This window comes from Propithecus coquereli, unplaced genomic scaffold (assembly GCF_000956105.1).
Source record: "Propithecus coquereli isolate 6110/MARCELLA unplaced genomic scaffold, Pcoq_1.0 Scaffold128, whole genome shotgun sequence".
In the NCBI taxonomy this organism is placed as follows: domain Eukaryota; kingdom Metazoa; phylum Chordata; class Mammalia; order Primates; family Indriidae; genus Propithecus; species Propithecus coquereli.
Window position 1 is genome coordinate 981,359 of NW_012136969.1, and position 25,306 is coordinate 1,006,664.

The 25,306-nt window shown below is 49.1% G+C and overlaps 1 protein-coding gene across 1 annotated transcript in view; it reads right to left on the reverse strand.

Annotated features, from left to right (window-relative positions):
• Positions 1 to 1,472: 1,472 nt before the first annotated feature.
• GABBR2 (gamma-aminobutyric acid (GABA) B receptor, 2) overlaps positions 1,473 to 25,306 on the reverse strand; it is a 377,813-nt gene continuing 353,979 nt past the window's right edge. The window contains exons 14-19 of the mRNA XM_012638275.1: positions 20,469 to 20,579; positions 16,017 to 16,241; positions 13,430 to 13,612; positions 10,709 to 10,838; positions 7,174 to 7,291; positions 1,473 to 4,113 (exon numbers count right to left, since the gene is read on the reverse strand). Coding sequence (XP_012493729.1) covers positions 3,948 to 4,113; positions 7,174 to 7,291; positions 10,709 to 10,838; positions 13,430 to 13,612; positions 16,017 to 16,241; positions 20,469 to 20,579 — 933 coding nt within the window. The 3' untranslated portion in view covers positions 1,473 to 3,947. The remainder of the gene's footprint in view (positions 4,114 to 7,173; positions 7,292 to 10,708; positions 10,839 to 13,429; positions 13,613 to 16,016; positions 16,242 to 20,468; positions 20,580 to 25,306) is intronic.

Below are 25,306 nucleotides of genomic sequence, written 5' to 3' on the forward strand. Positions count from 1 at the left end.
CTCATCTGATTTTGGAAGCTAAGCAGGGTCAGGCCTGGTTAGTACTTGAAAAGCAGACCTTGGGTAAGACCCTTCTCCCTGTTGGGTCTGTTTCCCACCTTTGAACAACCTACATCGAGTAGGAGGCTAAGAGGTGGTGTGGAGCGGCAGGCATGCAACAGGGGTCTCTTGGGCCAGGATTCGGGCTGCCTGCTCCTCGCTAGTCTCCACCATTTGGGATCTCACGCACTGAAGAACTCTGACCTGGGACCAGCCCTCCAGTGAAGTCTGTGAGTGCTGTCCCCCCCAGTTCTGGGGACCACACCCAGTCACATGGCCTTGGGCCTCCCCAGCCTGCTTTGGCCACCTCTGCCTTTGTTCTGACTTCCAGACCCAGCAACCAACTGGGATATAGCCAAAATGTCCAATTCTGCAAAGCCTCGCTAAAGCCTGTCATGAGCCACAGGGAGGACTGCTGCTCAGTGAAACACTGAGGAAACAGTATGGCACCCATCCTCAGGGAGCTTGTGATCCAGAATGGGAGGGGACAGTGTGAGCATGTACCCAGGGCCATGGCTATGGGGGAGTGTCCTCAGCCAGAGAATAGGAGGAGAGCATTACACGTCAGAGGGTCTAGGAGGATGAGAGGAGCTGCTGGCCAAGGGCCCAGCACCATGGAGGAAGTGACAGACTGTGGGGCGACTCCACAGGGTCCAAGGGGCAGGTGGTGGAAAAGAGCACGGGGCCAAACCTGACAGGCTGGGTAGGCCTGGACAAGGGGCCAGGGCTGGGGAGGCAGTGAGTTTCCCATATTAGTTAAGAGCCTATGGTTGCAAGTGATGGGAACCCAACTTGAACTAACTCAGGCAAAAGGGAAATTTATTGGAAGAACAGAGAATCTGAGGAAGGCCTGAATGCCTATGGGGCAGGTGAAGGCCCAGGGTGTCTTCTAACTTCCTGAAAACAGCTGGCAGAAATTGTGGGACAGGCTCTGATTGGCTGGGCTTGGGTAATGAGCATATCCCTGAACCAATCCTTGTGTCCAGGGGTGGGAGCAAGGGCGGGCCTCCAGATTCCCTCCCAGTGTGTCCCCCTCCATCCCCACAAAGCCGGGCTGTGCTTCCAGAGGAGGATGGAAAGGGACAGCTAACCAGAGACTCAGGCACCATCAGGACCCAACTCTGGATCCTGCTTCTCTCTCTGTGGCTCCATGTCTCTCTTTCGTGGCAGGCTAAATTTCTCTACATGGAAGAATCCTGGGGAAGGGATTTATTGGCCCGATTTGGGTCAGGTTGCTACCCTCAGGTCAATCAGCTGTGGCCAAAAGTTGGGGTCCCATGGTGACAGGGCTGCCCTGCGCTGTCAGCAGAAGACCGGGAAGGTGGTTTCTGAAGGAAGGGATGATGCTGAGCAGGCAACCCCAGAACTGTCCCTTAAGTTTCTGAGCAGAGGAATATGCCCCTATCTGACCTGTGTTTTGGGAAGAGTAGGCATTAAAGATGACAGTCTTTTTCCTTTTATTCATAAAAACAAATTTGCAACAATTTATTAAAAATCGATACCATGCAGTAGGGGTATGAGAAATTCCTCATTTACATTTGATTCTGGCAGTTCCAGTCTAATTTAAAGCAATTGTGCACTAACATCATTGGAAAATGCCTTCAGGCCGAAGCCTCTTCAGAAATGGACGGTGTGTTTGCTGCATATAAAAGAACAGAACCATTAAATAGCTAGAGTCACTTCTGTGGGTCTTGTTATTTGCGGGAAATTAAAAAAAAATGGGTGAACCTACAGTATCAGTAAGACAGAGAATGTACTTCGTGGGTTAACCTAGAAGACTGTGCACGTTCGGGAGTCACAAAGGGTTACAGACACACACACTCACCTCCGACAGTCCAATACTTTTGTTTTTTTCCTGCTATGCTGGAATAATATTTCTACAGGTATTTTTTGTGTGTATACATTATGTACAATTAATTGTCTCTTTCCCTTTGAAAAATTAATGTGGTCCTTTAAATTAAATTTGGTTTTGGTGAAATCAAGAAAGCAAGTAAATACTGGTAATACACAGTGAGTGACAACACCGATTTTTAGTGCCTAAACAGAGAATGACTTCAACTTGACCTGTGATGTGTTAACATTTTTTTTTTTCCCTAAAAGCTATAGTACCTCCGTAACCTCTCTTTGGGGAGGGGAGCAGAAAGCTATGCTACGTGAAATAGGGTGTTTTGAAATGTTGGCGATGGTAAGATTCCTGTGGGCCCTTTCGTCAAAGCCTGGTGGTGACAACAGTGTGTTCCTGACTGCAGTGGTTCTGGGAAGAGATTATTGCCTGCCTGTTGAAGCTGCCATTAGGTTTCTTTAGGGAGTGAGCAAGCTGCTCAGTTGTGCAGACGTCCTGGACGTTGTCATTCAGGCCTTTCTTTAGCAAAGAATGAACCTGTCTAGGAATGTCAGAAAAGTCATGGGGAGCCTCCCTCCAGCCGGGCTTTTCGGGGTAGAGGGCTGTGCTGGAAGCTTCTCTGGGCCACACCCCCGGCTGTAGTAAGGGCTGAAGGTCTAGTCACACTAATACCTCACGGGTCAGGGCCGCTTCACTGGTACCAAGCTTTCCTGGACGAGATCACGTTTCTATCTTCAGAGTGACCCTGTGAGGTAGGCAGGATGGGTGTTATTTTAACCCCGATCTGTTACAGAGGGGAAACTGAGGCTCAGAGAGACACTAGTGACTTGCCCAAGGTCACGAAGGGAGTCAGCAGGGGACTGAGGACTTGAACCCAGGGCTGTCTGGCTCCCAGGCCAGTGCTCCTTGGGGTTCACTCGAAAGGGAAGAGTGATCTCATGAGTGAGAGTCAGTCTGCCGACTGATCGCCCCCAGGGACCCCCGGGGAGAGCTCACTGGCTTGTCTGGGTGGAAGGCCGCCTTCTGGAACCCAAGGGAAGCCCTCAGCCAGCAACTCTCTCCCCATGGCTACAGGGATGTTTTTTAGCAGAATGCCCCCGATTCACTTTGGTCAGAAACAAAGTCAGTGGAAAAAAAAAAAAAATCCCAGCCAGCCCTTGGGCCCTGATGAGAGAGGTTAAAGTGCACAATCTTTCCTTATCGTGTTTGCTGGGAACAGACATTCCATGATTAGCTCGGGCGGTCCCCCTTATTACTGGGAACACCCGATGTGAACACAAGGACATGGCCGACGTGGTGGGTGCATGAGAGACTGTCGGTGAATGCTGCAGAGCGAGTCTGCAGTGACGTGCCCTAAATCCCCACGGTCCCCGGAACGGGTGTTATTGTGTTAATGTGTGGCATTTACCAGAGTAACAAACATCTCGTTTGGTGATGGAGGTCCCATCAGGAGCATGCAAGTCCGCCTGCTCCGGTACCCCAGCCCTCTGGTGCGCCTGCCCCAGGGCTGTGCCTGTCTGCAGCTCTTGCAGACTCCCTGTTCCAGGAAGGCTGAGGTTGGCTGGCCTGGCGGCTGGGGGCCTGGTGGCCCTGCCCACCTCCTCCCCCAGAGTGGAGAAGGGCTGGCCTGAGGGGCCACAGCCAGCGACGTGTGTGCAGAGTGCAGAGGCGGTTTCTCCAGAAGCCCCGTGCCTCTTCCCAAGGCTGCTTCAGGCTACTCAGTGACTTCCAGCTGGAGTTCTAGTGCCTCTCTCCTTGTCTAGATTTTTTTTTTTTTTTGCAAGTTTCAAATATCCCAGCTCCTCCTTGTTTGCAGACATTAAGGAAGAAGCCGTTTCCATTCCTCTTCTTTGTGAAGGAATAAGAGCTTCACAAATAAGGCTCGAGGTCAGGTGCCAAGTCCCCCCTCCCTTCCTGTCCTCCTGAGTGCCATCCCAGCAGTCCTGAGAGGCCAGCCATGGCGCCCGGCTTCTCCGCAGCCAGAGCCGAGAGTGTTCCTGTAGCAGACGCCTCTGCCCAGAGTGGTTCTGTCACGGGGGAGGCCCCGGCCCCAGGCCTCCCACCCTTACAGGCCCGAGACCATGACTCGGAAGGAGGGTGGCACGTGTCTGTGGCGGGGGCTGGCGGTGGGGCTGACGCAGGGGCTGACACAGCTGGCGTCCACGCCTCCTATGGACGGGAGGTAGGCGTGGTGGAGGATGGGGAGCTGGAGGGACAGCCGGCGCTGGATGCTGGAGAGAAAGACAAGGAGAAGTGTCAGTGCAGGCTATAAGGCTGCTCCTTGGTTTCGCTTTGGCTGAAAACGCTAAGGACACTGAATCCGAGATCTGTCCATCCAATCACCTAACTGTTCAGCTGTCTGCAGGCATGTGACGAAAGCCTACGTGAACCAGCTACTGCCCTGGGAATAACCAGGGAGACCAGAATAAACAAGGAAGATGCAGTCTTCTTGGGCCTCCGGTCTGGGATTTGACAATTATTAAAAATGTCATAGCAGAAAAGATGTTCCTTGACTTACAGTGGGGCTATATCCCAGTAAATCCATAGTAAGGTGAAAATATCGGAAGTCAAAAATGCATTTAATACACCTAACCTACCAAGCTTCATAGCTTAGCCTAGCCTGCCTCGAATGTGCTCAGAACACTTACATCGGCCTACAGTTGGGCAACGTCACCTAACATAAAGCCTATTTTATAATAAAGTATTAAATAGTTCATGTAATGTATTGAATACTGTACTGAATGTGTATCACTTTCAAATCATCGTAAATTTGAAAAATTTTAAGTTGGGACCGTCTGTATTACTAAGGACAAGGCTTTGCCCTTCTAACAGGGCTTTGCTGCAAACACAGACATGTCTCATTCTCTACTCTTGCACACTTCCACGTGGACCTGGCTTTCAGCTCTATCCCTGGAAGGCTCCTTGGTGGCTCTATCCTTCCTCTGTCCCCTCTTCAGTGCCTTGCCCAGGACCTCATGCCTTCTTGCTGGGTCAATTCCAACAGGCTCCTCCCTGGTCTTTCAGCTTCTTTGGGGACTACTGTTATCTTTTCAACACTGGGAAGCTGGGGAAGGGAAAATAGGACATGCACTGATGTGACCTTCAGGGTGCCCTACGATCTCTCTCTCGCCAGACTCTCCAGGTGAATCTTCTGCCCTCTCCTGGCAAGCCTTGTCCTCTGGCAGCTGTTACAGTTTCCCCTAAAATCCTGCTCCTGTGTGTTCTTCCACTGTTTCCCTGTCTGGAATATTCTTTCTGTTTCTCAACTGGACGAACTGTGTTTCTTTCAAGATTCAGTTTAAGTGTCAGAGAGTGGGCCCCCTTCCTCCTCTAAGCCCCCAGAACCCTTGGTAAATACCCAGAAATGGAGCCAGAGAAAACTGGAGGTGGGGCCAAGCCAGGGGGTGGGTTTGCACGTGGCCAGTGGAGGAGCAGCAAGGGGAAAGGGGCTGTCCTGTCCTCTGACTTCCTTCTCACTGCCACACCCTCCCAGTCTTAATGACTGTCATGTCGCCTTAACTACTGAAAAGGCTGCTTCGGGGAGGGTGCCCAGGTGATTGCTCCCCTGCTCTGCTCAGCCGCCCTCTCACGCAGTTCTCCACTGGCCCTCCTGTCATGGTGCACTCCTGGAGGGAAGGGGCTGAATTCTTATGCCTTCCCGTGTCCCCAGTGCCTGGCCACGCAGGTGCAAACGAAAACAAAAACAAAGACCCCAGATATTAACAAACACCCAGTAGGCAAAAGAAATATTGCTATAATTTAAAGCATGAGGGATTATTTTTTATATTATTATAATGATGAGGGATTGAGGGAAGGGTACAGAGTTTATGTAACTTGCTCGTGGAAACGAAACCGGAACCGGGGAAGTTGGGACTCTTCTCTTAAACCACATTGCTTTGTGCTGGAGGCAAATCAACTCACAGGGGTGTCTCGTCTCCGCTGGTGTGCCCTTGGAGGTTATCGGGGCACTGATGGGTTCTGAGACAGATGGGTGCAGGTGAAGCGCTACCCCCACTGACCAGAAAGGCTTCTCCCAAGAGACACCTTCCAGGTGTGCCTGGGATGAAACTAGAGTGCTGTAGATCTCGTTTTGAAATTTACGTTGAACCTGTGGGATGTCAGCCATGATCTATTCCTTAAGGCAAAACGTCCAGGAAAAAAAGGGGAGTTGAAGATAAACTCTGACCTGGGAAAAGGGTGCCCTGTCCAAGCACCCAGGGCAGGGCTGTCGGCCTAGGCAAGGTGGGTATCTGTCTCGGTCGTCAGAGCCGCAGCATTCTGCTGTTTGTGAGGACCCTGCTCATGTTTTCATTCATTCAACAGACGCTTGCCAACAGCCCACTCAATGCCGGCACCTGTGTTCAGTCCAGAGGACACATGAGGGCTCGTACCTTATCTTCTAGGTGCTTACGCTCTAGTGGAGGCAAACGCTGGGCAAACTCTGACAAATGCCATGTAACCATCAGTAACCGTTCTGGGCAGTACGCTGGCCAGGCCTTGGAGCTAAGTGGGTTGATAGTCTGTTAGCTCTAACACTAGTGGCCCCAAATTGTGCTACAGTCGATGATTTGGTGGCTTTTGCTGGTTCCACTGCGTGTCACTTCCCAGAGGCCACGTTTCAGAGTTGATGTCTCTAACCTCTGCTTCCAATCTGCTGTAAGATGGGAAGAACTAAAATTGCCAGTGGACACAGCTAACTGAGATGTTCAGGTCTCTGCTTCAACGTCACCTTCTCATTGTGTCTTCTCTGACCACCCTATTTAAAATGACACTCCCTCATTCCTTTTCCTGCTTTATTTTTCTCCAAAGCACCTGTCATTGACATAGTATGCCTTTCTATTCTATTTGGTTATCCTTCTGGATAGAATGGGAGCATCAGGAAGGGAGACATTTCAGTCTGTTTTCTTTGCTACTATGTCCCCAGCACCTGTGCCTGACACATCGTGGGTCCCAGAAAATCCCTGTTAAGTAAATGCATTTAGAAAGGTTAGCTTTTACACATAGCAAAGACAGCGCGCTACAGGGGAGAACACAGGATTTGATGTTGGACAGATCCAAGTTCAAATCCCATCTCCTGCACTTAACAGCTGGGTGAGCTTTGATAAGTCACCTCCCCTTTTTTGAATATTAGTTTTCTCATACGTAAAAAAAGCATTGTAATTAGATCTGCATCATGGGATCACTGTGGAGAGCAAATAAAATAACGGATGTGAAAACACGGTGCAAATTGTAAACTGTTGTGTAGGAGTAGCATATTGTTCAGTAATAACTCTCAAGGAGAAGGCACTTACTGTTCTGGAGAGTTTATATCTTCTATAGGATCTTTGCATGTTCGAGAGGGCTCTGTTGTGTTCCACTGTAGCTGGGGATTTTGATCGAGGTGATTTTTTAAAATGGCCTTTCCCCCATCTGAATGCAAAACAACAATATCACAACACATTCTGTTAACTCGGTTTTTAAAAATCAACAATGCAATGTTTAGTAGGATGATGCCCAAGGAGAGAGAATGCAAAAGAGCCCGTCGTCCCTCTGTACTAAGTGTGGGACCAAGGCAGTGAGCAGGGCAGTCTCTGTCCTGGGACAGAAGCACTGTGTTGGGGACGTGTGTGGCATGCCCCGTGCCCTCCTTCTCTCCAAGAAAAAGCGGGTGATGTCAAGTCAACTAATGCAGGCAACATAACTTAGAAATGAGTGGTTCTAATATTAAGTCCCTTTTCACGGGTAGATAGGGATGTAATGACAAAGAACAAAACCTCCAAGGTATAATTTTGATAAGGTTGGCAAAGGTTGAAAAGAATAATAATAGTAAACTGCTGGTGGAAGTATAAATGGACATAGTCTTATGGAGGGGATGTTGTCAATGTGTTAGACACCGTAAAAAGTGCCTATTTTTACCCAGAATTTCCACTTCTGGGAATTGTCCTAAAGAAATAATCGAGGATATATGCAAAGTTATTTATAAGATACTCAATTCAGCATCATTTACAATATTAATGTTGGAACTAATCTGAATTTGTCCAGTAACCAAAGATTAGTTATGTAAATTATGAGGCCTCCATTCAAAGGAGTATTGTGTGGCCACCAAACATGGTGATATAAATTCTCTCTACTCTCTTTGTGCTTCAGAACCATCTGGGGAGATATAAAGAAATATGAAAACCTGGCTCCCACCTGAGAGATTTGGATTCATTTGGTCTAGAGAGAAGCATTGGTGATTTTGTTTGTTTTTGCTGCAGTGGGCAACCTTATATGTGTGTCATTTTGCACCCATGTGAGTACGTCCTAATTATTCATGGATTCCATATTTGCAGATATTGTCTTCTTGCTAAAATTTATTTGTAACCCCCAAATCCATACTCGCCATGCTTTTGTGGTCATTTGCGGACGTGCACAGAAATTTGAAACATTTGAGTTGCCTGATGCACACGCTCCCAGCTCAGGTTGAACAAGGTGAGGCTCTGCCTCCTCCTTTCAGCTCTCACACTGTAAACAGGTATGTTTTTTGGGGTTATTTAGTGACATGTTTTTCATATATTTGTGCTTTCTCTTGGTGATTCTGCTGTTTAAGATGGCCCCCAAGCATAGTGCTGAAGTGCTGTCTGGTGTTGCTAGGCAGAAGAGGGCTGTGATGTGCCTCGTGGAGAAAATGCGTGTGTTAGATAAGCTTCCATCAGGTGTTGTTGGCCATGAGTGCGATGCTAATGAATCAACAATATATATTGAATAAGGTGTCTTTAAACCGAAACACACATAAAAACAAAGTTATGTATTGACTGGTTGACAGAAATGTCAACCTGCAAGAGGCTTACAAGATCCTAACCCGTATTTCCCCTAGGAGCAATGGCTCATTCACTGTTCATGTGACTTTGCAGACCAGTTCGGCTATGAAAAATAACCAGAATCGACTATAGATGCAAACGCTGTGGTCTGGATGTGTCCCCCCAAATTCATGTGTTGAAACTTAATGGCCAATGTGATCGTATTAAGAGGTGAGGCCTTTAGGAGGTGGTTAAGTCGTGAGAGTGCAGCCCTCATGGATGGGACTAGGGCCCTTATAAAAGGGCTTAAGGGAGCGGGTCCACTTCCTTCCGTCCCTTCTACCATGGGAGGACACAGTGTTTCTCCCTCGGAGGAGGCAGCGATCCAAGCGGCATCTCCGAGGTGGAGACTGGGTCCTCACCAGACACCCAATCGACTGGCGCCTTGATCTTGGAATCCCCAGTCTCCAGAACTGGCAGAAATAAAGTTCTGTTGTTTATAAATTAACAAGTCTGTGGTATTTTGTTATAGCAGTACAAACAGACTAAGACATGCAGAATAAATTCCAGAAGTGGAATTGCTGGGTCATAATAATCTCTATTTCAACCAGCAATGTTTGAGAACGCCCCTCTCCCCACCTGTTTCCTTACACTCTCAGCAACTTTTTGATCTCTCATTTTTGCCAGTCTTAGAGGAGAAAATGATATCTCATTGCAGATTTAATTTGCATTCCTTTAATAAGGAGTGAGATTGATCATCTTTTCATTAAGTGTAAGAACCATTTCTATTTTCTTTTATGAGAACTCTGTTTTTCTCATTTTTCTTTTGGGTTGTTGGTCTTTTGCTTATTAATTTGTATATAATTACATAGATTTTCTCCTTATATAGGGGCATAAGCTTGTTATTGGAGTTAAAGTATTTTTTGGCTGAGTCTGTTGCTTGATTTTTTGACTGTACTTATCATAGCTTTTGCATTGTGAAAAAAATTCTTGTTGTAGCTAAATTTATCAACCTTTCCTTTTGTGGTTTTTGTCTTGCATCATACTGAGAAAGGCTTTCTCCTCTCTGAAATTGTTTTTAAAAAATTCTCCTTTGGTTTCTTCTGGTACTTTCTTGGTTTTGCTTTTTATATTTAAATCTTTTATCCATCTGGAATTAATTTTTGTGTAAGATGTGAGGTAGGATCTACCTGTGTGTACCATAATCACAGTGCTGGCCTTCATCTTGCTTTTTTCACTTGGAGATCTTTCCATATCTGCACAAACAGACCCACCTCACTTTTTATAATAATAGTTTATAATAATAATAATAATAGTGCCATGTTTGGTTGTATCTTAATTAATTAAGCCACCCCAAATAATGATCATTTAATTCCAGCTTTTCTCACTTACCAATAACATGGTGATGTACATCGTGTGTTTATATCTTTGCCCAGGTGGGAGCATTTGTAAGGGGCAGGTTCCTGCTAGTGGAGTTGCCAGATCAAGATGTTTACCATTTGGAGAGTGCCAGACTGACTTCCAAAATACTGCCAGAAGATGCCCATTTCCAAACATTCTTACCAACACTGGTAATCTTTAAATTTTTTCCAAAAGGTAGGCAAAAAATGGTTTGTGTTATTGCAGTCGGCATTCTCTAGGTGGTTGGCGAGATTGAGCATCATATTCTATCTCCCTGACTAGTCTTTTCTTATGAAATGATGGGGTGTGTTTGAACCTGTGAAACATTGTTCAGTGAAGTAAAAGTAAACTACTCGCTAAGAACAAAAGGGAAAATGGTATACGCCCCCAGTAAGTACATTGGGAATGCTGCCACGTTGTGTACGTGAGGAACTGGAACACCACGGATTAGAAATAGAAGCTCCAGGTCCAGGCAGGGTGGGGTTCCAAGTGGACCCTGAGCTGTGGTCAGGAGACAGCGCTTCCGGGTGCTCCAGCTCTGTGTGTGTGGCTTCAGATCAGTCCTCTGCCCTCTCTGACCCTCAGTTTCTTCATCTGTAGAATGGGAGATGGACAGCTGGTGTGGGAAAGCCAGGTGCCCACGTTCCAGGGCCCCACCTCCTCTCACCTGTGCTCTCAGTGAAGTTCCCCAGGCTGAGGATGTCGTTGAGCTCTTGGTAGTGGTTCTGTTTAATGTAGGTGGTCTTTTCTGGCGTGTCCTGCAGCTGCATGGTGACCTCTTCCAAGTCTTTATCCAGCTAGAAGAAAAGGCTCCGGCTGAGTCAGCGTCCTCAGTGCTGCCCCTGTCCCAGCTCGGGCAGCCAGACCTCACAGGGCTGGGCCTCTGCCTGGCTTCAGTGGGGCGCTGAGAGCCTGGGGGCTGCTGCATCTCGGGGAGGAGATGCAGACGGACCTTGCCAGCTCTTGTTCAAGGAGAAGCCATGATGAGGGGGGACCTGTGCTTTGCAATTACGTGTTCAGTGGAGGCTTCAGCCTTGATGGAGCAGCCCAGCAAGCCCAGGGAGGCGGGGCAGGGAGAGAGGAAGAGCTCCAGCTCCGGGGTTGGCCAGGCCCAGGCGCAAACCCAGGGCTGCCCCTTGCTGGCTGTGTCTTGGCCTACGAGATTCGAGTCTCAATTTCTTCATCTGTAGAATGGGGTGATAACAGTCCCTACCTCATGTGCGGGTTATGAAGATCAAATGAGACAATGCATGGAAAGTCTGGCCCAGGGCCTGACACCTAGCAAGGGGAAGCTGCTACTCTAATAATTATTGCTGATACCCGATAGGATCCTCAGTGGGAAGGACGGATGTGCAGGGCTAGTCATCTCTGAGCCTCACACTGTCATGGGGACTCAGACCAACAGGGGCTCACTCAGAGTTAGTCAGGATAGGTCCCAGTCACCCCCAGGTTATAGGAAAATCAGGTGCAAGTCCTGGGGCAACTCGTCCCAGAGAAGCCTGGGAACTGTGTGTGTGGTGGGGCGGGGGGTGGTAGTTGGGGGGGTAGTGGGCATCCTACTATGGTAGAAGGGAGGAGACCTTATAAACTGTAAAGTGCTGTCCTGGCATCGGGGAGCACAGCCATTCAATTAGAAGTTCATTGATAAGCTTTCACATGGAGCAGGAGAGAGAGACCCTTTTCTGTGTGACTCAAACGGCAGGGATAGGGTCAAAGGGTGGGAGAAACAGGAGGCCAGATTGTGATTCAATTTCTACAGTGGCCTGCGTTTCCTAGAGTGCGTGAACCCTTCAGCGCTGGAGTGTGCAAGAGGTGAAATGTGAAGGCGCACAGGTACGTTATTACTAACCACAGAGACGTCCGACACTGAAACAGAACCCGGCTTTGGGGGCCAGTAACCTTTCCCGCTTTGCTCTGGTGGCTGACGGCGGGCTGCCCCATCCTTAAGCAGTCACCCTCAGGTACACAGACGTCTGCGCGGTGGCTCTCTGTGGCAGACTACCGTGAGCCCCTCCAAGGGCTGCCGGATGTAGACAATAAAAATACAGAATGCCAGTCAAATCTGAATTTCAGATAACAATGAGTCTTTTTTTAGTATAAGCATATCCCAGGTATTGCATGGGATATATTATATTAAAAAATATGATTGGTTGTTGATCTGAAATTCAAATTTAACTGGGCATCCTGTATCTATCTAATCTGGTGCCCCCGTGTCTCATTTCTTCCTTGCAGCTGTCCAGCTAGAGACTACATTTCCCAGCCTCCTCTGCGGCTAAGTGTGCTCAGGTAAGTTCTTGCCAATGTAACTGGAGCAGAAGCAAAATGTGTGCGTTTTTCGTGTTACTTGCTTAAAAGGCAATCCCTCGCGTGGACTTCCTGCCTCTTCCCTTCCTGAGACTGAGAGCAGGACATGCCTTCCACCCGTCTTGTGTAGATGAGGAAAACACCCTGGGAATGGCAGGAAGGCTGGGGGAAGTAATCCAGTCCAGCTGTGAGTGTGGGGAACAGAGCTGCCCAACTGGGACCTCTCTCCTCAGCAACATTAGGTGAGAGAGAAAGAAACATATTTTTTTTCTGGGCCACTTTATTTTGGGGCCTCTTTGTTAGCAACTCAGCCAGCATCCTAACCAACACACTTTCCTCTGTCACTCTCCTGCCCCCGCCACTGAATCAGAACCCCTTTATTAATAATTAATCCTGACTAACTCTAATTAATAATTCCTTAAGGGAATATACAGCCGGCAGACCATGGGTCTGGTCATACCCCCGACCCAAAGGGAGGGGTGGAGAAGAGGAAGGTAATTTGGTTTCCCCTCCCTGGTACAGAAATAAGTCCAGAATTTGAGATGTGGTTTGGGCACAAAGGAATCTGAGTGTGTCCTCTCCGGAATATTCAAGAACCAGCTGATTACTCTCAGGACGAAGGGAAGGTCTGCTGCAGCACACTCTCCCTCCTGAAAACTTTCTTTTCACTTCCCCTTCTCTTCCTGTACATCATACACATGTGGGTGGATACTGGGTGGTGTTGGGAGAGTGAAAAACAGAGAGGGGGGGAGAGAGAGAAGGAGGGGGAGACAGACACTGACCTAGGAAGCCACGAGGATCTGGGGCTTACATGTCTCTATGAATTCCTTTCTTTCTGACGATGGCTCGAGTCAGGTATTGCTGGACTCCAAGAGCCTGGGCGGGGTGGGCAATAAACTCACATCCAGTTCTGACGAACTGCCTCTATCTGTTTTATATGTTACCGCTGGTTCCTGCAGCCGTAACCACAGCAGCTGGGACTGTGTGGCCAGACGGTCTGGAGGAGACCGAGAGTCCCTGCAACAGGTCAGAGGGACTCAAGTGGGAGCAGAGGGCCCCGGCTACCGGGTACGGAGGGAGGTACCTCTGTGATCTTCATTCGCAGGCGATGGTTTTCCGACTGCAGGCCCTCCAGGCGGGATGTGCTTGCTTGGTTCACACTGGTGACAGAGGTGGATGTTTTGGAATCTTCTTTCTTCTGATTCTGAGTGAACTGGAATCGCCTGTTCTGAGTTGCTGCATCTGGGTTTGTTCTCAGAGTGATGAGCTGAGGGGACAGAGGTAGGGGCAGGATTGAAGAGACAGCCCTGGGTCCTTCCTCCCCTCCCCCACGGTTGTCCTCCCAGCAGGTCCTGCGCTGGAGGCAGCAGGGGCCCCAGGAAGGCCACGGGCTGAGAATCAGGAGCCCCGGGCTCAGGCCAGGCTCTGCCACTCGCCTGTGTGTGACCTTGGGCAGGACCCCTCCCCTCACTGAGCCTCAGTGTCCTTCCTGGCCATGATGCCACCTGCATCCTGCAGAGGCCCCCGGGGGCCCTCAGGCCTAGCTCCAGCTGAGCCTCCTCTGCCTTGATCCTTGCTTCCTGTGGCAAAGAAACCCTGAGGGTGACAGTGATGAAAACAATGTCATAGAGGAAAGTGAAGGCCTCTGTTCATTAGAATCACTGATGAGTTCTGGGGACAGGCTGGTAACTAGCTTTGTTTTTGTTTTATTTTTATCAGTTTAAAGCAACGCACGTTTATCATCTCACAGTTTCTGTGGGTCATGAGTCTGCACATGGCTGAGCTGCATCCAAAGACATTTTTTATATAAGACAAAAAGTTGTCACTCGACTCTGACCTTGCCTATTATTCTAGAAACACCTCTGGTTTGAGGCAGGCTCGGCTCAGTGCTGGAGAGCGGCAGCTAAGTGGGCCGTGGCCCCTGCCCACCAGGACCTTGTGGTTCAGAGGTGCAGGGTGGGGATGAAGAAGGAACTCGACCTGCACCAGGACAGAAGGTATCAGGACAGAGTGCCCACCGTGGTGCCATGGCCTGGGCTGGGCTCTGCGGAGGGTCTGGAAGGACCGTGGGGATGAGAGAACTCCAAGGGGGAAGAAATGGCGCATGCAAATGCAGGGCCCAGGAGGCCCGGGGCTCAGTGCACTTATGGGGAAGGGCAGTTTGGATGTGGACAGGATTTTCTGAGGAGACTGGAGGATACCTGAGGGTCCCGAAAGCCAGCCTAATACCAGGGATTGATCCTAGAGCCAGTAGGGCAGTGAGGAGCTATTTGGGGAACAGAGCAGAGTGGCACGATCGGAGCTGGGCTTAGAGAATCATCTGGCATCTTTTACAAGATGGAGAGAGTGTCAGAGGGCAGCAGTGAAGCCACGGCCTTGGCTTGGAGCCAGGGCAGGTGTGGACAACTAGAGAAGAACGCAGGTGTATACAGCAGGGGTATTCTGGTACAGAGCTCACAGCTCCTGGGGACTGACAGGGTTCCTGCGAGGACGGAGGCACCATGGGTGACCCGTTTCCTTAAATGGACCCCAGGTAATCTCTCCTCTCCTCCTTCTCTGGGGCACTCCCCAACCTTCCCCACTCTGTTTCCCAAGCCTTCCTTTACTCTTGGGACCCACTGAAGCCACACTTTCCCTACACAGACCATCCTATGGCAGGGGGCTCCTAAGAGGTCAAGGCCTCTTGTTCACCTGCCTGCTGCTAGATGATAGCTGAAAAATATCTCTTCAAGGTGGTCCTGAAGGTCAGACTTTTGAATAAACGGAAATTGCAAGTGGCTATTAAAAATGGTTTTTTCTTTTGACTCAATACTACTACTTCTGTGACTCTGCCTTAAGGGAATACTTGAAAACAGGGAAAATATGTTACGCAGGAAAAACCATTCATTTATAACATATTAAAAAACCTGAAAACAACTGTAATGCTCACAAGTAAGGGATCGAATGGATACACAAATTATGGAACTTTTCCTTAGTAACGGTTATAAATGTGTGAAAATACAAAGGACAAAAAGGTAAGTGAAAGAGGCAAACCACAAAACAAGATGCATGCTATGTTAGAACCATATCTTAAAAAGCATTACCTCCTAGCCATTAAACAAAAAGACTGGAAGGAAACACATCCTTACATAAATAGCAAAAAAAACACCCAAATAAAACATTACTAGTGATTATTTTTGAGTAATGGGACTACGGGAGATTCTGAAAAATCTGAGTTTCACTTCTCTGCATTTTTTTTTTTTGACACAGAGTCTTGCTCTGTCGCTTGGGGCTAGAGTGCCATGGTGTCAGCCTAGCTCACAGCAACCTCAGATTCCTGGGCTCAAGTGATCCTCCTGCCTCAGCCTCTCGAGTAGCTGGGACTACAGGCATGTGCCACCATGCCCGGCTAATTTTTCTATTTTTGGTAGCGACGGGGTCTCGCTCTTGCTCGCTCTTGCTCGAACTCTTGACCTCAAGTGATCCTCCCGCCTTGGCCTCCCAGAGTGCTAGGATTACAGGCGTGAGCCACCTACTTCTCTATATTTTCTAAACCTTCCTTAACATGAGTTGTCTTCATCATAAAAAAAGAATGTGTAAAACTTTTAGAAAATGGAGAAATCCCAGCAACACCCTTGTGACGGAGGCAGAGGCCAGAGGCCAGGGTGGTGCCCCCCCCCACTCCGCCATACCTTTGGCACGAACACCAGGCAGAGGGTGATGGTGCTGCAGAAGATGATGACCAGGGCCACGATGCAGAACTGCACGTTGGGCTGGTCCCGGGTCAGGAAGGAGACAGCGGCCCCGATGATGCACATGATCCCCACGTTGTAGACGCTCATCCCAATGTACTTGCTGTCGTTGAGTGCGGGGATGCTGACGTTGCGGGTCTCCCAAGCTAAGAAACAACCGAACAGCTGAAACGGTGAACAGAAAGGGAGACAGTCGTTACCAAGGGGCAGCACATGCTTGCTCTTCAGAGAAGCTGCCGGTCGGGGATGGGAATGGGACAGAGGGTTACTCGGGAGGCGAGGCTGGGGGTGCTCTGCTCTCCGCCAGGTCTTCTGGATGTCACCACAGGTCTGCACTCCTGGCCCTGAGTTGAGTCCCGCCAAGGAAACACAGGTTGGGGATGTGATGATTGCCCCGTTCTCCGTCACCCCCAAGACTGGCGCACACACAGACCCACCCAGCACAGGCCACAGTGGGAAGGAACTGCAGATAAGCTCTCGACCTCCTCCCCTCACTCTCTAGAATACTAAGTCCCAGAGAGGGGGAAGGGGCCTGCCCAAGGCCACAGGCCAATAGGTGACAAAAGTAGACTGTGTCTCTAGGAGTTCAGGCCAGTCTTTTTTTTTTTTTTTTATTAAACTAGGTAGATCTCTTGTGTTAGGGACCTCCATTATCCCCTGATGCACACAGCCACCCAGATTAGAGACTACATTTCCCAGCTTCCCTAGAAGCTAGGTGTGGTATATTATTAGGATCTGGGAAATGCCTATAAGTGGAGGTGGTGTGTACAAGTTCTGGGAAGTGTCTTTAAAGGGAAGGGGTGTTGCTTTTCCTCCTTCCTAACAGCTGGAGTGTAATGTGATAGGCGGAGCTTCAGCAGCCATCTTAGACCACAAAGGCATCTCAGACGCATGATGTGGAAGCTGTGTAATGGCAATGTGGGGGCCACAAGATGCAAGAAGCTGAGATTCTGGGAGCCCCTTACACCAGCCCTAGATTGCTTACCTCTGGACTAGATGTATGTGAGAAGGAAATTTCCTGTCTCTTCAATCACTATTATTTTGGGTTTTTGTGTCACTTGCAACTCTACTCCTAACCAATAGATCTCTTAATAGAAATGGACAGAGTTGAGGCCATCTGTGATCTGCAGCAGAGTGCTGAGGTTTAGCCCTGTTGGGTGGCAGGCTGCAGGGGCAGTGCATGTGGGTGGAAGGCAGAATGGTGGTATGACAGGCAGGAGAAGAGCCAAGATAGTTGACTGACACAGGGACCGCTGCTTCAGTGCGGCTTCTCCAGGGTATTTCACAAAGGCCCCTCTTCCCTTTGGCTTCAGCAGGGTATCTCGGGGCATCTGACAGCCCCATGAACCATTTAACATCACACTGAGGACCTTCGTTTTGAGGTTTGATTTAGTTTGGCGGTATAATGCTGTGTGGTAGAAGGGGGCTGGACACAAGGCCAGAGGATCTGGAATCTGCTCTGCCAACCACTGGCTGGGTAACTCTGGACATGTCACTTCAGTCTCAGGATCTCAGTTTCAATGTCTGTGAAATGGGAATAATAATACCAACTCACAGGGTTTCCATGTGGATGAAATGGGATGGATGCGAAAGCATTTAGTAGACTGAAATGTTCCATACAAAGACAAGTTCAAAGCTGTTTTGTGATTGATATTATTTTATACAACCATGATTGTTTTCCTCTCCTTTCTTCTTTATCCTTTGTCTAAATGTGTTGGCTCACGGCCTGATTTATTCTTTTTTAAAAATTCTCTTTAATACGGGGAACTAGAAGCCCGGAATCCAGATACTGAGCGAGAGGAGGAAACCGACGTGAAACTGTTGAAAGCCTGTTTTATGCCGGTTCCTTCACATGCGACCCCTTCGATCCCACGGTGGCTGTGCCATCTTGCGGAGGAAGCAGAGGCTTGGCCAGGTGAAGTGACCCGCCTGGGGTCCCGCAGCGTGAGTGCCAGGGCTGGAGGGGTGCCTGGGACTCAGGCTCCCTGACAGGGAGTTAGCGTGCCCTCCTCTCGGCCATGCTGCTGACGGGCCACCAAACCACCACGACAGTCTCCACCTACCACAAAACATGGGCAAGTCTGGGGACCTGGGGGTTGGCTGCAAATCTCTGACACTCTGAAGAGTTGTCAGGAGGAAACAGTAACTTGTTCCTAGGCCTTCAAGGAGTGGAATGAGAGTTCACGGGCGTAAGTTACACTGAGGCAGATTTCAGCTGAAGATCAGGAAGAATTCACTAGAAAAGCAACCCATCTGTAGTGGGTTGAATGGTGGCCCTAAAATATATGTCTATACCCTAATCCCTGAAAACTGTAAATGTGACCTTATTTGGGAAAAGGCTCTTTGCAGATATAATTAAGGATTGTGAGATGAGAACATCCTGGGTTATCTGGACGGGCCCTAAATCCAGTGACAAGTGTCTTTATAAGGGACACACAATGCAGAGACTTGGAGAGAGGAGGAGGCCATGCGAGCGAGGGTGGAGGCAGAGACTGGAGTCATGCAGTCACAAGCCAAGGAATGCCTGGAGCCACCAGACCCTGAACGAGGCAAAGACGGATTCTCCCCTAGAGCTCTCAGAGGGGCACAGCCCTGCCCTGACTTTGGACTTTCGGCCTCCAGGCCTGCACATGCTCTTTCCAGCCCTGCGATTCCGCAGTTCTGGAACAGAATGGGGAGGGGTGGCAGTGAGATTTTCGTCACAAACCCCAAGGGCCAGGAGGGCCGGGGACAGTTCCCTGCACATAGGCTAAATGGCAGAGCATCTGTGCTGTCAAATACAGATTTTACTCACATGAGCTGGCTGAAGGTATTAGCTGTGCTGGAAGAGATACAGTCATCTCAAACCACTTTTGGAAGTAGGTGGGAGAAGATAATGAATGATCAAAACACTACAGATAAATCCAGTTTAAAGCTGTCAATATGATTCACCACAATGTGATTTCACAGAGTCTCCGAGTCAAGGAACAACAGGCTGGAAGGATCCTGGAAAGAGTCTAGTTTTACTCTCTTTATTCAATAAGGATCAGAGGGGAGCTCCGGTCATCAACACAACATGCTTTTCATGACAGAAACTTGTCCTTCTCAGTGGGCTCCAAGACATCTGTGGACACTGCTCCCTGTTATACAAAAATCCTTCTTTACAGGGAGTTGAGGTCTGCTTTCTGGCAACTTCTGCTGCTGCTAATGGTTCTGCCCTCAGGTCTATGCCACTCATCTCTGACAGCTCTCCCGAGTTTCTGGTGATCGTGTTTCCCCACTGTGTTCTTATCCACACCCAGGACCTTTGGACAGTCCTCAGATTCCCATTTCCACTCCAGGCACCTCCTGTGGACACCTCCAAGGTCATGACCTTGTGGGGCCCATATTGCAGCCCAGCGGTCCTGTTGCTTGCATGGGGGGGAGGTCAAAAGACCTCTATGGAAGCCACAAGGAGGTCTCAACTGGTATGAAGTGGGGAACAATCTTTGCCCAGGATCCTCCAACACATGCCCTTCTGGTGTGGCCCCTTGAAGGACACAGGATCAATCACTAGAAGTTCTCTGAAGCAGCAGCGAGTAAGAATGCATTTGAGCAGCACAAGAAATTCCAGTTTATTTGACTTTGAAGAGGGCTTCACACAGAAGTGGATGGTGGCTTCAGTTTCCTGTGGAAAGATCTGAGGAGGGTGCAGACGCCAGCTTCGTGCCACTGGAAGGACTTAAGTGGAGCATGGTTTGCATGGGATACGGCAGAGAAGATTCAAGGATCAACCTGGGCTAAGGTAGGGTGAGGCTGACCTTTCAAGACCTTCCTACCTTTGAAATTCCACGATCGTGAGATGTAGCCTTGGTGTGCATCTTCGATTTGAACAGACAAGCAGAGTGGAGAGTGCCAGGTGCTGAGATCGGAGGTTACCAGGTAGCCTTTGGCTAAATGCCTCATTTAACCTAAGGCTCACTTTCCTCATTCTATAGAACAGGTGATTCTGCTCACCCCGTTATATAAATGGGGATGGACTTAGAGAGGATCCAGTGAAATGCAGGAGGTGAGCACACACCAGATGTCAACAGACTGCTGTTCCTGGGAGCAGTACAGTGACGGCTATGAGGCACACTCACAAGTCCTGGGGTTACTCTCTGGTTAAGATCTTGACTCTGCCACTTACTAGCTGGGTGACCTTGGGCAAGACACCAAGCCTCAGTGTCCTCATCAGTGAAACAGGGATATTATGTACTTATCTCACACGGTTGCTGTGGGAACTGAGATAGCATGTGGCAGACACCGGACCTGGCAGAGAGTAAGAGCTTAATCATGGGGGCTCTGTTCATTTTTATGCTGACAGAGGCTCCTGGGAAAGAGAAGCCTGACAGAGAAGCGTCCCCCCGACTCTGTCTCCTGCTCTGCACCTACCATGAGAAGCCCTTTGTAGGCATAGACAATGCCAAGCCAGATGGTCATGTGGGAGTTCTCACAATGCTCCAGGAGAGGGCGGATGGAGATGTCTCGTCCTGCTGGGTCCGGCTGTGCAAAGAGAAAACAGACACTCCAGGAATGGCATCGGGCACCTTTCCAGCAGCTGGGCCCTATCTGAGAGCCCTTTTCCCTCCCACGAGCCACAGCCAGTGCCACCAACCAGGAGGCCCTTTGGACCTCACTTCTGTGTTCCCAGGCTGTGGAGTTCAGGCCTCAGCTAGCATTGACTACCTTCTGTTTGTTGGTTGTGATTCAACCCTGCACTCCAGTTCTCTGCATTCTTCATGCCTCTGCAACCTGGATCAGAGCTCCTGAGGGTAGGGTCACTCCTGTGCCCCTAGGACCTAGCACGAGACCTGGCTCAGTGTAGGAATCTCTCACATTTATTGAAAGAGTGAGGTTGAGAATGAGGCACAAAGTTAGGTGGGGAGCTCTTCAGGTGTCTCTGGAGTTAACTTGGGGAGCTGGAGATAGAAGATGCTCTGGCCCGCCCAAGCCTGGGGCCTGTCAAGCCCTTCTGAGGTGACTGTCTTGCCTCCTGACCCCATTGCTGGAGCAGCAGTGGCAGCCATGTTAGGTACCACATGACCCATCCTGGGCCAGAGCTGATTGGACAAGGGATGGACATGTGATCCCAGGCAGCCAATCCAGAGGCTGGTCAGAGACCTATGAGGTTTCCTTGTACAAAGTGCTCTGCCTAAAAAGGGGTGATGGAGAGGCCCTCCCCAAGCATGTCCTCTCTCTCTCTCTCTCTCTCAGGAATTTGAATTGGGAAACTCTGGGATAGAATCAGCCAGATGGTGGCAAGAGGAGGAAAAGACGCCCAGGGAATGAAACAATGTTTACTGTACATTTATTTTTTCTGGACCATTTGAGAATAAATAGCAGACATCCTGATCCTTCACCCCTGAATACTTCTGCATGTATTTCCCGAGAACAAGGAGATTCTCTTACACAACCACACTTACCAAATTCAGGAAATTTAACATGGATGCAGTATATTATTGAATACACTATCCATTTCCAAATTTCACTGATTGGTCCAATAACTTCCTTTAAAGCAATTGTGGTTTTTCCAAAGCAAGATCTAACACAGGCCCATGCGTTGCATTTACTTGTCATATCTCTCTGGTTTCCTTTAATACCAAACAATTCCTCAGCCCACTTTGATCTTTCATGTCATTGCTATTTCTGAAGACTCCAGTTCAGTTATTTTGTAGAATATTTCTCGATCTGAGTTTGCCTGAATGTGTTTTCATGATTAGATTCATGTGATGCATTCTTGGCAGGATTGCCAAGGATACATAAGTAGGGTTCACATCAGGGGTGTTCGATGGCACTTTGGGACATTACCTGTCATCACTTGGTTGAGGTGATGTCTGCCAGATTTCTCCACTTGAAAGGTACCATTTCCCCTTTGTAATTATTAAGTAATCTGCAGGACCCACTTTGAGACTGTGTGAGTGTCCTCTTCCCCCACAAACATTCACTCAGTGGTTGCAGCATCCATTGATGATTCTTACCTGAGTCACTTACTATTTTGGTAGCTGCAAAATGGTTATTTCTAACTCTATCATCACATTTAAGCATTCTCCAGCAAACAAGAGTCTTCCTTTCCTCTGCTTCATTTATGTCTATCAGTATGGACTCACGGATTCCTTTATAATTCAACATCTTATAATTCATTGCTATCATTATTTATTTCAATGCTTAAATTTTTCCAGATTTGGCCAGCGAAATAATGTTGCCTCCTGTGTTTTTTCCACATGTCCCCATAACGTTTATGAGCACTTTCTTACTTCTTGGCACAAGATGATTTAGGCTTTCCTTGCACTTTGTCTGCCCCAGCCTTGGAATCAGCCATTTCTCTGAGGAGTCCTAGTTCTTTTTAGTGGACAATGGTGTTTAGAAACCAAGATCTAGGCACTTGATGTTCTCACTGCTTCTAGGGTGTCATTGCTCCTAGGCACTATCTACGATCAGTAGCTAGCCATAGACAGATATGGATAAAATCCAACACCACAGAGTTCTTGCTTGCCTCCCCCAGTCCAGATTTGCATCACTCTTCTCCCACAGTGAGATCCCTGGCTTCCAACATCAAAATATTTACTCTCTTGTTCAATCCTACAATAGACACAAAATAGTTTCAGAATTGATACATCCATACAACTATCAACAAAAAAGTTAGTAAAGTTGAAGATTTCTTTGCACATCTGTTTGACTTTAGACTAGATCCCACTAAGGGTTTAGTTTAGTGTCTGAACTGTATTCAGACTATTGTGTTCTGATGGGGTTGTCCTGGTGAGGCCCAGGGTAAAGCCATGCCCCTGAGGGTAAGGGGTGGGCATCCCCAGGGTCAATCACCAGGAAGAAGGGGTACTTTGATGGGACCCAGGGGCAGAAGGCAGGCCTTTGGCAGGTGGAGGTTGGAAACCCTATGTTTTTTGGCCCTGCTGTCTAAGGCCTAGCCCTTGAGGCAGGCGATGGTCTGTGTTCCAGTGAGCTGGGGAACAATGGTGCTCCCAAACAGAAGCAGGAAGGGCTGGGAGGGCTGGGGCCTTGGGCTCAGGCCATTTTGTAGCCAGATCATCCAGCTGCATGATCTCTCAGGCTTAATTCCCAGTTGCAGTCTCAAGCCACAGAAAGCCTTAGCTCGGCCTCTTTGGTACCCTGAGCATCAAGTCCACACTTGGACTGGAGTGCTGGAGGGGACAGCAGGTTCCCTGAGGCCTCTGCAGTGAGAGACATCCCAGGGGAAGCTGATCCCCAGAAACCAAAGTCAGAGTGGCCAAGGCCAGAGATTTCCCCCCAATGCTACCTGCCCAGGAGCTGGGCTGCACTTTACTAAGGTAATGGGGGTTTCCTGACATCCTTTCATTGTTTAACTAAGGAGACAGGGTGGGCTTGTTCCTTAGGTCAGCAGTGACTTAGTGGCAGAATCTGGGTTTCTCCAATGTCTAGAGATCAAGCGGACATCAGAATGTAGTAGTGTGGGCCCGTTATGGTCGTGCGTGAACAGTAAAGCCATTAACGATGATTGTGTCTGTTGTTCTACAGTGAAAGGCAGTGGTTTATGATGGAATCTTAGATTTTCAGTAGTAGAGGACTGGTTCTGTCATACACTACTGTTCAATGGAATGAAACTCTCTTCCTGGGAATCTGAAAAGGCCTGTCTTATATACCCCAGTGACAGGAAGCCACCCTGGCCTGCTCTTGGTGAGATGGTTGCACCATTCTTTTATTTTTATTTATTTTATTAGAGACAGGGTCTCGCTCTGCTCTGTCACCCAGGCTGGAGTGCAGTGGCACAATCATAGCTCACCATAGCCGCGAACTCCAGGGCTCAAGGGATCCTCTTGTCTCAGCCTCCAGAGTTGCTAGGGCTACAGGCGTGCACCACCAAGCCCAGCTAATTTTTCTTATTTTTTTGTAGAGATGAGGGTCTTACTATGTTGCTCAGGCTGGTCTTGAACTGAGCTCAAGCGATCCTCCTGCCTCAGCTCCCAAAGTTCTGGGATTACAGGCATGAGCCACCACACCCTGCCCATTCTTTTGTTGAACCAGAACCTTCTCTGGGACCTCCACCCATTGGGACTTTTCTTTCCTCTGGAACTCCCCAGAATAATCTCAAGCTCTGGCTTTGAGTCTGCATACCTTTCCTCAGGAGGGAAGATCGACAGAGAAGAGACATATCACTGTGCTGTTTTCCAAAAGGACCCTGTTCTGCAACCTGCTGAGTCTACCACTGATCTGTGGGCCCAGAACCAAGCTCAGCACTGCAGGAGGTGCTGATGGAGCTGCCCACACCCCCTTCTCCAGATCTCCTTGGCTTTCTAAATCACCGTCTCCACTGGCGATTCATATGTTCCTTGGGGTTGATCAGGACCCCATCAGGTAGTTTTCATAGAACTGCTGCTGGCACTGTCTTCCTCTTCTTGCTGCCAACATTCCAGCCTGGTTACCTTTCGCCTTGTCAATAGCTCCTCCTCCCCCACCTCCCATCCCTGCCTGGTCTGACCTCTCTGAATCCTGAAATCCTAATTCTTGCCTCTGGTCTTTCAGTGCTCCACCCATCCCAGTTGCCTTGAGCATGGCCTTGGCCTCTTGGCAGAGGTGGGAGGGCCCACTGAGAGGTTCTGAGGGTGGGCAGAGCTGCTTCCACGCCCATCTACCCCAGCTGCAGGTGCCGATCCGGAAATAAACCACAAAAATCTGCTCATTAACGTTGCCCTCACGCAGCCCCATCTCTGTGCCACACGATGCCGATCTGAGTGGCAGGGGCTGGGGTAGGTTTACAAGTGACAAGGGTCCTGTACTCGTGAGGCTGGGGATGGGGATTCTCGAAGGAAGCCAGGTGACTCCTGCACTGACTCCCAAAGCAAACTGTACAAGCCATGCCTCTTGTCTGCGCTACCCTGATCCTGCCTGAGACCAGAGCTCACAGCAGTCTGGCCACTCTTGAACGCTAACTTGGCGTTATTGTCATATATGAAAGCACCACTAGGGGGCACCAAAGAGCCGTGTGGCGGGTCCAGCCTGGTGGCTGTGGATTACCCTCTGCTGGGGACACGGAACTACTGTGCTCTGTGGGTCTGGAAATGGTGATGCTGTCAGCAGCATCTTCTGCTACTCTGGAAGGCACCCATTGACCTAAAACAAGGTCATATTTCCACGCACTATAAAGGACCTACCCCAGCCCCCTTCCGGGCCAGCTGTTGGGGGCCATTGGGGATGGACCCAGGCCATACTTGGGCACTGCACTCAGCCTGCTCCCA